General features: G+C 43.0%; 1 protein-coding gene across 10 annotated transcripts in view; it reads left to right on the top strand.

The window, feature by feature from the left end:
• The window catches only part of ABLIM1 (actin binding LIM protein 1), a 316,427-nt gene that overhangs the window by 275,809 nt on the left and 26,175 nt on the right, over positions 1-14,443 (top strand). For 6 of the 10 annotated variants that reach the window (XM_053583778.1, XM_053583779.1, XM_053583777.1 and 3 more), the window contains exons 9-12: positions 2,111-2,188; positions 2,914-3,069; positions 6,526-6,561; positions 8,497-8,626. In XM_053583778.1, the coding sequence (XP_053439753.1) occupies positions 2,111-2,188; positions 2,914-3,069; positions 6,526-6,561; positions 8,497-8,626 (400 nt within the window). Of the gene's footprint in view, positions 1-2,110; positions 2,189-2,913; positions 3,070-6,525; positions 6,562-8,496; positions 8,627-10,784; positions 10,905-14,443 lie in introns of all 10 variants that reach the window. The other 4 variants (XM_053583776.1, XM_053583773.1, XM_053583775.1 and 1 more) reach the window with 1 other exon arrangement.

The raw sequence follows: 14,443 nt of genomic DNA, 5'->3' as shown, positions 1-14,443 counted from the left end.
GAGTTCTGATGGGAAAGAGTCCACGTGTGGTAGCTGGAGAGCACTCCAAGGAGGCTAGTGTGCGTGATCTCTCGTGAAGAGCAAAACAGGCAGACCAACCTTCCGCATAGGAAGTGGCCAGTAAACGCCAGCTGCTAGGGATAGTCCTGCCACTGAGATTGCACTTGACACTGAATTTGGCACATGCTAGATCCTGACCACCTAAAGCTAAAGAACTACCTATAGTTAATGATTATCCCACAAAGACGGATGGAGGTTCAGCTTTCTACGAGGTGTCATCTATTTGTAAAGGAGGGCTGCATTTTGGTTTTTCTACTTCTATATTTTGATTAGGAAATGGATCTGGAAACTGAACATTTTTCGAGTGATGTTATGTGAATTGTTTCTTCGTCAACATACTCAGACATGGAATTCTCTCATACTGAGATATGTCTGCAACTGGCCTAACTCTAGCAAGAAAGCACTTGTCTGTGCAGATCAGGAAGGGAGGCCCAGAGCGATGAGCTGGGTACACCTCCACCTGGATGCTGTCTTCCCCCGACACACACACCTCAGAGGCTCCAGAGACATCATCCAAGCCTGATCAATCACAGTCCTCCAGTGACCACTTACTTTCAGAGTGAGTCTCATCACTGCCTGACTGGAACTGGCCAGCCATGTTGGCCTTCATCGTTCCAGGTGTGAATTATTTAGTGATGAAACATCCTCGTCTTCACGAGTCCTTTTGTCTCAGTTGGACCCATATTCAAGGTGTTAAATATCAGTAGAAACAGTACTGAAAAGGAAAAGATCTTATTCCTGTCAAAGAACTGTAAATTATCCTCTCCAGGAAATACATGCAACAGAGGTGCAGAAGTATTCCAAGGCTAGGCCTTTGACAGTCTCTGTAGAGCTTTCCAGAATATGCTAAACAGAGGGCAGAGGCAGTTGATGCTGGTTTATGTGTTTCCTTCCTGCTCACATACTCACCACTTACTCTCCACGTTCTTCATGTATGTATCATAGAGTCCAGTTTCTTTCATCTTTCCCAAAGGCCAGTCACCAGCCTTCCTTACCTCGCTGACTCTTTGTGGTTAAGCCCAAATTACTCACGTAACATGCACCAAGTGTCCACAACCTCAGCATCTGCTCACCAGTTGTAAACTCTAGCTCATCCCTTCAACCAGGAATTATGCCTTTTACGTACCTGTGCAAAGCTTGGGGTCTATACACTGGTAATGAGGAATAGTGATAAACTTGACGAGGGCAGAGAACATGACTAAAGTTCATGAGAGAAAGAGGCTACAAGGAAACCAATAAATATATAATTATAAATTGTAGTCAGGAAGGAAAAAATGAGAATGACATTATGAGCAAAAACAGCAAAGGGGACCAACTCTGGGTTAGAAATCAGGGAGGGCCTCTCTGAGGATGTGATATTTATGCCAAGAATTGAGGGGAAAATCAAGAACCAGCTGAGTAAAGATGGGCATGATCATACTTCAGGCAGAGAGACCGTCAAGGGTGAGAAGCGTGAGGCAGGATTCCTCATGTGCCACATGGTGTGGGTGGTGATGGGCAGTAAGTGACAGGGTAAGACAGAAAGCCCTTTCTGGGCTATCACAAGATCCCAAGCCCCTGGGAGTCATGGTTTTATTTTGGGTGGACATTGAAGCCAAAAGCAGGACGGTGACAAGACAAATTATGTTCTTAAAAGATCTCTCTAGCCACTGGGTGCCAAGTGGATTTGAAGAAGCCAGGGGGTGAGAGGAAGTCCATGAAGAAGGCCATTGCAGTAACCCAGATGGGCAGAGGGGATGGCGGGTCTGGGCTGGGGGCAGCGGAGACAGAGAACCAGCTGGCCTTGAGGTGCATGGGAAGGGAGGACTGAAAGTTCTCATAGGGAACAGGAAGAGAGAGGGACCAAGAAGGACCAGTACATTTTCAAAGCAGGGTAGCACAGCTAGTTCTCATTTGCTGTTCCTTCTAAGTTGTATTTCCCTTTATTGACAAAGATCACAAATCTTTTGTTTTTAACTAGCTTAGTTTTCAGGAAATCTTAAGGGCCTAGCTTCAGACTGGATTCTGAAGCCATGCTCTGAAATCTTACAAGTCACTATTTATTTTATAGCCTACCAGGACTTCCTCCGAGAGTATTTATTCTAGACCAGGCTCCAGTATCCCTGGCTCACCAGGTCATACCATCTATGTAAGTATCTACTTTCAGAAGTGACATTTCTGGGGCAGGTAAGTTAGTAGATTATAATAGCAGAATGAATAATCCAAACCAGGAGCTAATTATAAATAATTTCTATTTCCATCATGAGGTCTGATTTTCATTTTTATACATCAGTCTTCTCAATCATATTTTCCTTCAGGTAATTAAATGTATGTATCTCAGGTATCTCATCAATGGATTGATCAGATAAAAAGATGCTTTGCACAATATAGTACTATGATGCAAGACTTCAAACTTTCTTGCCTTTGCATGTAGACATTTGAGGATTAATTATATATTTTATAATGCTGATGCTGCGTCTGAGTACTCTTCACTTCTGCCACAAATATATTTAATTATTTAGTTTATTAAATATGCAGCTCTTGTTTTTGGCTATCTGGGAGAATTATGTGACCATCTGTTTGAGCTTTTTCCTTCTCAGTAATAAATTTAGGAAATTATCTTTAAAGCTTGCATGTTTCTCTGTTTAATGAATTCTATACAGATTTTTTCCCCTAAGCTTTTAGTGACTTTTTTAAAAATCATGCTTGATGTATTATATAAATGGTAACTTTCTAAAGAGTATGACTGTGCTAAGCAAGGTGTTTTGGTTTTTATTTTTAAGGTCTTCATTTTTAAATAAGAAATGGACTAACCATAGTTTCCCAAAGAAACGAGACTACAGAGTAATTTTTCTTTCTGGTTAACTTTGCCAGGCAAAAGTAGACAATGAAATCTTGGATTACAAGGATTTAGCAGCCATTCCCAAGGTCAAGGCAATTTATGATATTGAACGTCCAGATCTTATTACCTATGAGCACTTCTACACTTCGGGCTATGAGGACAAACAGGAGAGACAAAGCCTTGGAGAGGTAATAAATTCCTGGCAGCTGGAGTTATATGACTATTTACCTTCTTTTCTGTCATGTTTATAAGAACTACTATTTGGAGTTAAGTAAATCAGATGATCTTTTGTCTGCCTACTACTTGCAGATTTCAATGCCAGGTGCTCTGAGTTATCCAAAAGCTCATCTCTGCTCTTAGGGAGGTTATGAGAGGTGGGAGCTCAGACCAACCACCCATAAAACAACAGTTGAGGCAGAATAAACACCAGCTTGCTGGGTGGAAGCTGAAGGTGTGCGTGTGCGTGGGGGTGGGGGCCGTGTCCCGTGAGCCAGGCTCAGGATAAGGAAGGAAGGGTCGTCTCGGCATCTTCGTCTTAAAAGAAGCTGAAACTATATTCACAGGATCATGAAGAGAAAGAGCACACCCCCTGCATTTTGGTAGCTACAGTTTTCTGCATCTTAAGACAATTATTAGTAGAATATTCAAGAAAAGAAAAGTAGAACAGGGCAGCAGGGTAGCACTGTGGCATGAACCAGGGTTCTGGGATCCAGTACCTGGTCTCAGCCCAGGGTCTCCACATGCCGGTTGTCTGACTTTGGCCATGGGATGAGCATTCTGATCCTGGTTTCCTCATCTATGAAACACAGGCTATTGCTAGACTCTGGCTCATAGAGTCATAGAGAGTTACATAAATTAATCTATGTCAAGCAATCAGCAGAGGCCAGACTGTGGTGAAACTCCAGCTTGTGGCAGCTACCCCCATTGTTGTTGCCTGTCTTCTTGGGGCTTATTTGTACCCTGCCAGCAGACCCAGATCCCTGTGGGGCCCGGGTCCTGCCCTCCCCTGTCCCACCCCACGGTTGGAGTTTCTGTCACTCCCTACCCAGGGCTGTTTCCCTGGCCTATTCAGCTCACTCTAATTTTTTCCCCTTTTGTCTGTTAAATTGGAACCCTCTATAGACTGATTTGAGTCTACTCAGAGAGATTCCACCCAACTAGTTGACTGAACTCAGCGGTTCAACCAAGGTGAAATGATCTATATAGCATTATCCAGTGCTCCAGGGTTGTGAGTGAGTTGAAGAAAAGGCATGAAAATATGGTCATTCTGTTTAACTTGTTCTCACTTACATATATAATATTTATTTTGTAATTGTTTATAATTATATGTTACTCCCTTTGTGTTCTAACCTGGGTTTTATGCCAGAGTGTAGTTTGCCATTTAAACAGTCACTGGGCAGAAAGTGCCATCCGTTTTTATATAGTGCCACCTAGCGGTTGCCTTGCTGTAGCTGCATCTGTGGCCTCATGCAGGTGGATGGGCTGGGGTTGTTCAGTAGCCAGTGAACGGCAGAGTTTCATAGGGCATAAACGGCAGGGGGAGGCTCCTCAGCAAAGCCCATAGGGGCTAATCTCAGAGCAAGGAGATGAGAATTCACTAACGTTAAGTCATACAAACAATGGGGATGTGAGGGCTTTTTTAATGGGTGTTGGTGGAGGCGTGTATGTCTGCGTGTACTTCTTAGTAGAACTATCTTGGGCAGCCAAAGGGCTAAAGAGTTTGGACTTAAAGGTGAAAATTTCTGCATTTAAAACCAGACTCTGATATTTACCAACTGTACCCAACTTTGGGGAAATGACACCTCAGTGTCATTTGTGTAAACTCAAGATAAAGACCAATAACGCCTACCTTAGAGGTATTTCTCTAAGCATTAATTGTTACATTTGAGTAAGAAGAGTGTGTGGTGCTCATCAAAAATGCTAGAAGCTCCCATGATCGGCACCATTACTGTCGTAACCTGGCGTGAGGTCCTGTGGTTTTCTCTATGCATAGAAAAAACCTTGGACCAGAAATCAGGTGTATTTGTGAACTTTTCCCCAATACAGGGATTTTGCAACTGAGAAAACTTTATAAACTAGTCTATTATTTGTACCATTTGTTTTTAACACTTCTTTCTTGGAATCTACATACATATTGCCATAGTAGAAGCCCTATAGGAGTAAACTTAAAATTCCTTAGCCATTCCTGCCTCCAGAGCCCTGCTGTCAGCACGGGGGCAGACCCAGACCCTGCCCCAAGGAGCCCAGCTTTGTCAAACTGAGACGAAGGAGACAGGCGGTAGCTACAGCTGAGACCAGGGCCTTGGGGAAGTTTGTAGTGCTAGGGAGTCTGCCGGCTTATTATACTCATGGGGGAAAAGACACATTCTAAAACTGAGAAATGCACCCTTGGCTGTGTTCTCCAGACTGTTCTGTTTTCACTTCATGTCTTTTTGAAGCCTTTTTGCATTTTAATTGTAAATATTTCACTTATTCAGAAGATATTAATTGAGCATCTAACCTATTCTAGGAGCTGCTCTCATCACTGGGCATATGTAGTTGTGAGTGAACAGAACCCTTGCCCCTGGGAACTTGTGGTGTCGTGTGTAAAGAGACAGATGTATAATATGGGTTTACAGAGTGGTAGAGCCGTGAGGGAGAATGAAGCAGAGTAAGGAGAAAGCACGTCAGGGGCTGGGTTGCTCCTTTTAAGCAGGAGGGTCATGAAGGTGCTACGTGACAAGGAGTAGAGACCTCCCTGCACAGGGGGAGTGAGCCCTGCAGGTGTCCAGGTGAAAAGCTCTGGTGGCAGATGATACAGCAAATGCAAAGGCCCTGGGGTGAGAGGGAGCTTGGCCTGTTGATGGCCCCAGGGAAGCCTATGTTCCTAGAAGGATGGAAGCCAGTGGGGAATGTTGGTGAGGCAGCCAGGACAGAATGCTGCATACCTTGTTATCACAGTCCTCTTCACAGCAAGTGCTATGGTTATAATTTAGCAAACAACCATGTTTACAAAAGCCTACATTCCAATAGATACTGTAATTCATTGGAGTAAAAGGTTCATAGTTTGAATATACAGTTTGAGCCAGGTGTGGTGGCTCACGCCTGTGATCCCAGCACTTGAGAGGCCAAGACGGGTGGATTGCCTGAGCTCACAGTTTCGAGACCAGCCTGAGCAAGAGTGAGATCCCATCTTGAAAAAATAGCCAGGCTTTGTGGCGGGCCCCTGTAGTCCCACCTACCTGTGAAGCTGAGGCAAGAGGATCACTTAAGCCCAAGAGTTGAGGTTGTCGTGAGCTATGACGCCATTGCACTCTACCAAGGGTGACAAAGTGAGACTCTGTCTCAAAATAAAAAAAATGAATATACAGTTTGTCTAGCTTAATCACTTAATTCACACATGTCACAAAGTATCACAGCATACCTATTAAAACGTGATTCTTAGGCAGAGATGTGCACCAGAATCTCTCAGGAACTTTCTCTGAGGTTTCGTTTGTGAGCCCCGTGGCAGACTTACTAAATCACAGGATGGAGGAATGGACAAGAGGTGCTGATATGTGTATTTGGGGCAATGTTTCCAGCTGATTCCAATAGCAACTCTAACTAAAACTGGTAAATGGTTAACAAACATCTTTGTGACTTTAAATTCTCCCTTATTCTTCTAGTCTCCAAGGACTTTGTCCCCTACTCCATCAGCAGAAGTAAGTACCATTTCTGACCATTTTAATAGGCAAAATTTGAGAGTTTCTAGAATTTTCGAAAAAGGACATGACATACCAGGGAACAGAAAAACTGCGTGTGAGGTTCTGATGGCCAGAGAGATCCCTCACGTGTGAGAAAGGACTGTCAGACGCCACAGTAAATTTATGCAGAAGTAAAAATGGTTTCATGCTGATTGGAGCCTGCACCTCTAAGTGGCAGAAAAGTATCTGTCTGTAGGGATTGAAGCCCCTTGTCCCAACGTGTGGCTCTCTGCCCTTGTCTATAATTAATTGATCTGAATCCTAACATACTGGCCATTATCCAAATTAGCCAACAGCGGTCATAGTGTGTTCTGTCAGCAGAGCCATTTTCATAAGAGGTTACTCTGTTTCATCTGACAACGCAATCATCTGGTCTTAAAGCCAAGCAGCTTTTTGGATATTCTTTATAAAACTGCACTGATCCTAGGGAATCTCTGTAATTCAAAACAGTAAAAATTCTATAATATTTTCATGGTTTGTGCCAAAGTACTATGATTCGTTAATTTCCACCAGTATGCTGGTAATTTACAACTTAAATTATGAAGAATTAACTTCTCTTGTTGACCAGTTGGTTGCAAGGTTGAAGCACATTGCTTGGTACCTTTCTGTTTGCTTTATTGTCATAGCCAACGAGGATCAAGCCAGCTTCCTTGCCATTTGCTCTCAGAGCCTACAAAGCTGTGGTTACTTTAATTTAGTGATTATCTGTGTATTCTTTCAAATGTTTTATTGTGCTAGAAGAAACTTTGCAGGACAACAAATTCCTAAAATGTAAAGTACCCTTTGTCCTCTCTTGAGACTGTGAACGCTTTCATTGTGTTTGCATACGTGTGGGTTTTTTGTTCTTATTACCCAATATAACCTTTCCTAGGTTTGAATGTAGGTGACATGTTAGTAGAGCTATCATATTACATTAAATTGGCATATCATGATTTCCTAATTATGCCCCAATTTATTGAGGCTGTTTTACAAATTTTTGCCTTTGTGAATGATAGTAGTATAAAATTCTTCAAATCAATCATTCCTTTTGAAGATAATTTTTAATTATTTTCTTAGAATATGTTCCCCAAGGTGAGAAGTAGATAGTGGCTTTCAGGCAACGACCAACTTGTTCTCCAGGAGAATCAACTTAAAACATCACTGGATAGTACAGGTTGGTGGGCAGAACAAGGGGTGAAGTTAGAATGTGGCTCAGTGAGCAGGGCGCTGGCCCCATATGCCGAGGGTGGCGGGTTCAAACCCAGCCCCGGCCAAACTGCAACAAAAAAATAGCCGGGCGTTGTGGTGGGCACCTGTAGTCCCGGCTGCTCGGGAGGCTGAGGCAAGAGAATGGTGTAAGCCCAAGAGTTAGAGTTGCTGTGAGCCATGTGATGCCACGGCACTCTACCCGAGGGCGGTATAGTGAGACTCTGTCTCTACAAAAAAAAAAAAAAAAGAATCTGGAGGCTGCTTCAAAAGTGGGCCATGCCTGTGCCAGCTACACACCCCCACACAGAACTCTTACCTGCTTGACCTTGTTTCTACGTTAGTGGGGAAGGGAGGTGGGGCCATGGGGTCCACCGAGCCTTATTACTAAGCAGATCTGATGGGTAGGCAAACACACCCATAACACCAAGAAGCACAATACCAACACAGTCATAGGAATTACGACCTCTATCCCTACTGGAGCTGATAATTTTACATCTCAAAATTTTAAAAAATGAAAGTACTGGGGGTTTCCAACAAAATATCTTAGCCACAGAATATGCATGTGCGTGTGTATTTGTGGACTATGGTCCGAAAACATACACCTGAACAGGTAGATGTGATAGTTCCTTGGCAGCATTGTGGAAACCTGGTTCTTTTTGGAAATAACAATATAGCCCAAATGTGTCTAATGTTCATGCTTTCCAGGGATACCAAGATGTTCGGGATCGGATGATCCACCGGTCCACGAGCCAGGGCTCCATCAACTCCCCCGTCTATAGCCGCCACAGTTACACTCCGACCACGTCACGCTCTCCCCAGCATTTCCACAGACCTGGTAAGGTGGCTGCTCCTGGGATTCATTCTGTAATACGCCGTATCTCTGTGTGATGCCCCCCGTCACTGACGACATACTGAAAACTCCACCACCAAATAGTTCTACTTCTCTCCCAGGACACAATGAAAACTGGCCTTCAACTATATTTAATTCTATCTTTTCTTGAAATACCATTTTATGGCTATGTTTGTCATGATATATGAAATAATTGCCTTTTGACAGTGTACTACCGGAAGCAAGGGAGGTTTTATTTTTAGTTTTTTTAAGAGTTGACAAAAATCTCATCACTTTGAGACTTAAAATGAAGATCTCCAAAAAGAAATATTCAGAGCATATCAACATCACCTAAAATCCAGTATTAGCCATTTGTTGAAGATTTATCGTTTCCCTCATCCAGGCACGTGGTGTTACTGAGCACGCCTGGTGAAGAACCTTCTAGAAAGAGGCCTCAGTGTTGGGCTTGATAACTTTTAAGATCTCCTCCAACCTTAAGTTTTCAAATCAGACTTAGAAAACATACAGACATCAGAGATGTACTCCAATAAGGAATGCCACACAGTAGGGGACATTAGTGGATATTCCTCTGCGGAGAATTTAGTCCCCCTAAGGCTCTGTAAGTGAGTGTCCCATACAGAGTAGGAGAGGCTTGGAGGCCCCAGCACAGACCTAAGATTCCCTGAGAAATAGATTCACAGGCAAGACTGTGGCCTCTGAACAAGCTTGGTGGTGAGGATGTTCATCTGTGAAGACTTCATTTTAAGCTTCTTGCTTCTGGACAGGTTGATGAGAGCAAACCCAGTCATATGCTAACCTTTATTATGAAATGTACAAAATGCAAAACCGAAGGAAATTGACAGAATGCGAAACGGTGCAGTCTTCTCTTTAAGACTTTGGCTTTAACACTATGGAGAAGTGAAACCATTTGATCTTCAGTATTGTGTCATTTTCTCTCAGCTTATAAAAATTTACTCAGTATTTATTGGATTATGTTCATGAAAGTTTTCAGAAAATTTCTTTGTTTCTTTTTCTTTTTTTTTAATTTAGCACTATATCCATTTTATTCAGGACCTGGACATAGGTCTTGATTCAAACCCTTGTCTGTCTGGGTGATAAGAAACCTTTCATGCTGCTAACCTGCCTCTGTACATATGCCAAGGTCACTGAGACACCCAACCATGGGTTGTCGGAATGGCAGAGAGTTCTGGAGAAACTGTTGTCCCAGAGACCCCTGAATAGTGGAGAAAGTGGTCATTCAGCAACACTTGTTCCCCACAAAACTCATGTCCTTGTTGAGAAAGTTTGTATATATTCCAATTGTGGTTCCAAAGCCAGCAGGCTTTAAAACAGTCTTCTCCCTGTTCACAATATATTACACATATATATGATGTCAATTATTAGGCTTTATAATTTTTTTTTTGAGGTCTACCCTTCTAAAGGGAAGCTGGCAGTATTCTGACATCATACTTGTGATCCACGTAGAACACCCCAGAGTTTTAGATGCCAGCTGATGTTGTCAGCCCCCAGCTCTGGGTTTGGTTTTAATGGTCCACTCTTCCTCTGAAATGAGTGAGTGTCCAGTCCAGTGCTACCACTGTACAATTCTCAGGATCAATGCTTTACCATCAGGGAACACAAACAGGTTTTACTTCTGTATAGGTGAAATAAAATTAAACTGCCATTGGGATAAGTTTGCAACTTAAAAAAAAAAAAAAATCTGAGCCTTACCTATCAATTCTTATTTTCAAATTTCTTGAAATGATTTTCAAGTTGTTTCACATGCATTTCAGAGGGTTCTGTTTTGTTGCTTTTTAAAAATAGCAATTGTTAAGTCTAAGTGATGTGCCTGGTGCCGGCCCGACGGTATCCAGCATCATCCTGACAGAGAACGTCCTGGTGACTGTTCCTTTTCACCAAAGCCATTTATTCTCAGGGAGTGACTCGGTATCCTCCCGAACCGATTTGCAAGTTCTCCCCACTTTGCCTAACCCTTAGCAGGTGCATTCTTAACCCTTTTTCCTTCCTCCTTTTCCAGACTCCTGATTAACGCTCTTTATTTTTCCTCCCCCTTGGAACAATGGCTCTGTCCCTGCTCCTGTGTTAATTTCTGTTCTTCTTTTCTGTCTCCACTGTGCCCTGCCCTTGACTCCTTGCTGCACAGAGCTTTTGTCTCCTGGTGTGCAGAGGTTGTCCCACCTGCGCACCAGCAGCCTCAGCCCCACCCACAGCGACTCCCGCCCCAACCCCCCCTTCCGACACCACTTCATTCCCCATATCAAAGGTAAGGAGGCAGGTTTCTCCAGGCAGCACCCTGCATAGTGGAGATTTATTAGCACCCCGGGAAGGCTAATAAGGTGTATCTCCAAGGGTTAGCACCAAGCTTTTAACCTCTCAGCATGCCTGTGTGTGTCATAACCGTTCCCAAGGGTTGTCTTAGAACTGGCATAGCTCTCTTAGGAGTAATATGTCATTTCTAAGTGCTGTAGATGAAGAAACAGAAAGTATTTTAAACCATAAGGTTTATCATCCACCACTTGAAAAAATACATACATAGAACCTCCGTAGTTGACCACCTCCCTACATTGACCACCTCCTTGGGTTGGCGTAATCTTCACGGACCGGACGTGCACCCCCAGTGCATATCAGTACAGTAGGCCGAGTTCCTTACGTTGACCACCTCTGTACATTGACAATTTGCTACAGTCTCTTTGATGGTCACCTTACAGAGGTTCTACTGTATTATATATTATTATTTTGTTTTTGTATGTGTCAAAAACAAGATATAATATATAACTGGGCCATCTTCCTGGGTTTAATTTATGTTAGGTCTCAGCAAAACACAATAGTATTTGGTAACGAATATCCAAAAGTTTTCTTCATGGTGGTAAACCACTTAGCTATGTTAACATGGCTGGGCAGCATAAAGATCTATGGGAACATAAGAGACTCCACTCTCTGAGCCGACTCCGGGAGCAGTCCTCTTCTGATTGTCTTAACTCCCTCCTGGGTGAAAAGAGAGAGAGGCTTTGCCTGCTGTTTTCTGTTCCTGCATCACATTTTGGCCCAGTCCCCTTCAGCATCCCATTGTTGGTGAAGCTTCTATGGCCGTCCTCAGGTAGGGCTCTCCATGTTGGGGGACCCAAGAGTCCCAGAGAGGCCACAAAGGGGCCATAATTTAAGGAGACGCTCCTGGAAGGATGCTAACTTTTTCTGTAGTCTTGATGTGAAGCAAATTAACCAACAAATATAGCTGCAGGAGGGAAGAGGAGGCAATCACAGATGTTACCATGGGATTTGAAGCATGGATTCGAGTGTTCCCATCACAACTGCTTCCACTGAGCAGTCTGGATGATGTTCCTATTTACTGAATTTCCACTGTCGGTCTACCCAAGCTTTGCTCTTTTGGCTTGGATTTTTACACACCAAAGCCCTAAAAGGTAGATGTACTGTACTTATCAGCATTCAGTTCTTTCAGAAACTTGCTATTTCAGCATTTTTCTACATTTTGAAAATAATATCACTGATATGATCATTGAAGACACCTGCTATTGGCCGTGAGCAAATTTTTCAGTAGATACGATGCAGCCCTTTCTAAAATTCTTGACAGATTACTTACAATTATTTCTCTCATACTTCAGAGAAAGTTTAGAAAATCATGAAAAAATTATTTTTTAAAACTTCAATCATGGGCGGCACCTGTGGCTCAGTGAGCAGGGCGCCGGCCCCATATACCGAGGGTGGCGGGTTCAAACCCAGCCCCAGCCAAACTGCAACAAAAAAAATAGTCGGGCGTTGTGGCGGGCGCCTGTAGTCCCAGCTACTCAGGAGGCTGAGGCAGGAGAATCGCCTAAGCCCAGGAGTTGGAGGTTGCTGTGAGCTGTGTGACGCCATGGCACTCTACTGAGGGCGATAAAGTGAAACTCTGTCTCTACAAAAAAAAAAAAAAAAACTTCAATCATGTATATTTTCAAAGAGACTTTATTATAGCAGCCCTTAGCCGAATTAAGATTTGGTTATTTTTACTATTCAAGGAAAACACATTTTTTTAATCACTAAAATGTAATCTTCCTCCTTTCGGTTATTTTATGTTAGAAATAAAAATGCCACGGGCCCCGTTGAGTTATAGTTTGTATAAATAACACATCACGAAGTGTCACTGTCTAACAGTACCTCATGTCGTGGGTGGCCATGTGTGGAGATGGAAGGCTCGGGGACGCTGGCTCTCAGGCTTGACCGTGAGCTCTATCACTTGCTAGCTGTGTGACCCTGGGTGACTTACTAAGCCTTCTGAGTGTCAGCTGCCTCATCTATCAATCAGGAAGGATGAGGCTGATCTCCCAGGACATTAGGATGAGTGCAGTGAAGTGTCCTGGTGTGGCACCCCTCGGTCAGCGTGGTGTTCTCAGATGATGGTGGACTGCACTGTTCCTTGTGCCCTTCCTAGCGTCCCTGTGAAGTCAGCTCTGTGGGAAGACCAAGAAGCAGGAGCCTGGTTAAAGAGCTGGCTCCCAGCCAGGCTGTGGCCACACCCAGCCCAGCCTTCAGGACTTCTCCTCCCTAGAAACATCATTCCCCTTAAAGGCATGTGTTTCAGTATAAATATTCATTAAGTGTAGTTTTTAAAGCAAACTTTTATCTTCTACCTCTTTTCTACTAGCAAATTGCATTCTGATTGAGGCTAAGACAAAGAAATAACTTGCAATCATTTAAATTGCAAAATTAATAATTTTTTACTTTTCAATAAAAACACAAAATGGTTATGAAAATTATCTCACCTCTGTGCGCCTACATAGTATTTTATTAAAAACATAGGTATACTTTTTTTTTCTGTTTTCAGTTTGAATTTGAAGTTTTTGATGCCGTCAACTATTCTGGATTTGAATTCTTTTTTTTTTTTTATTTTCTGGATTTAAATTCTAAGAAACCTTAGGCCAAAAGTAATTACAGTAACCCTGTATTTATACTTAAAAAAAAAAAAGAAAGTCTCCCATTTTCTTTTTACTAGAAATATTCATATGAAATAGTCTACAAAATATAATGAACATAATCAGATGACTTGCTGCTTACCTAAAAAATAAATCATGGAGAATTTATACCTGAAAGATATTGCTTTAAAACCCTAATATATTTGGCTCAGTAATGATTCTCCAAGGAACAACTTTTTAGCTATTTTGACAGACAGGCATATGCATTTAATGGGAGGCCTCTTCAGCACTTGGAAATTTCAGAAGAGGGGACCTATGGGCCGTTTGAGAAACACATCCTGGATATTTGGGATGTAAAGCAACGTCTCCCAGGGTTTTCTCTGGCTCTTCATTTACTTACACGGGAGCTTGTCTTGGGATCTTAGAGGAGTTAATTTTTAAAAATGAATTTTAGCTGGGGAGCTTGACCCAAGGTAGGGTGTTCTCCTAAGGCAGGCCTGGCCGCTCGGGCAGTGAGAAGCCCAGCCTCCATTGCAAGCCTGGCCGCTCCGGCAGTGAGAAGCCCAGCCTCCATTGCAGGCCTGGCGCTCGGGCAGTGAGAAGCCCAGCCTCCATTGCACAAATCCACTTCCTGGTCCTTGCTTCTGGGGCATGCGGCCCAGACCCTGGGTGCACTGCACTGAAGAGGCCTGCATGGGTGCAAAGCTGAGACGCATGTCCCGTTAGCTTCTCTGCCCATTTTCTGTAACATCCATCTTGTTTGGGGATGTGTTTTTATTTCTGTTCTCTGAGATTCCTTGCAGCCTCATTCTGTATTAGTATGTTGTCGGGCCATTTGGACAACTTTCTGCCTAGAGACTTGCACAAACCATTTGCACTTTGTTTTGGCCTTTGT

Source organism: Nycticebus coucang, chromosome 3, assembly GCF_027406575.1.
Source record: "Nycticebus coucang isolate mNycCou1 chromosome 3, mNycCou1.pri, whole genome shotgun sequence".
Lineage (NCBI taxonomy): Eukaryota > Metazoa > Chordata > Mammalia > Primates > Lorisidae > Nycticebus > Nycticebus coucang.
This window is presented reverse-complemented; position numbering and strand designations above follow the sequence as displayed.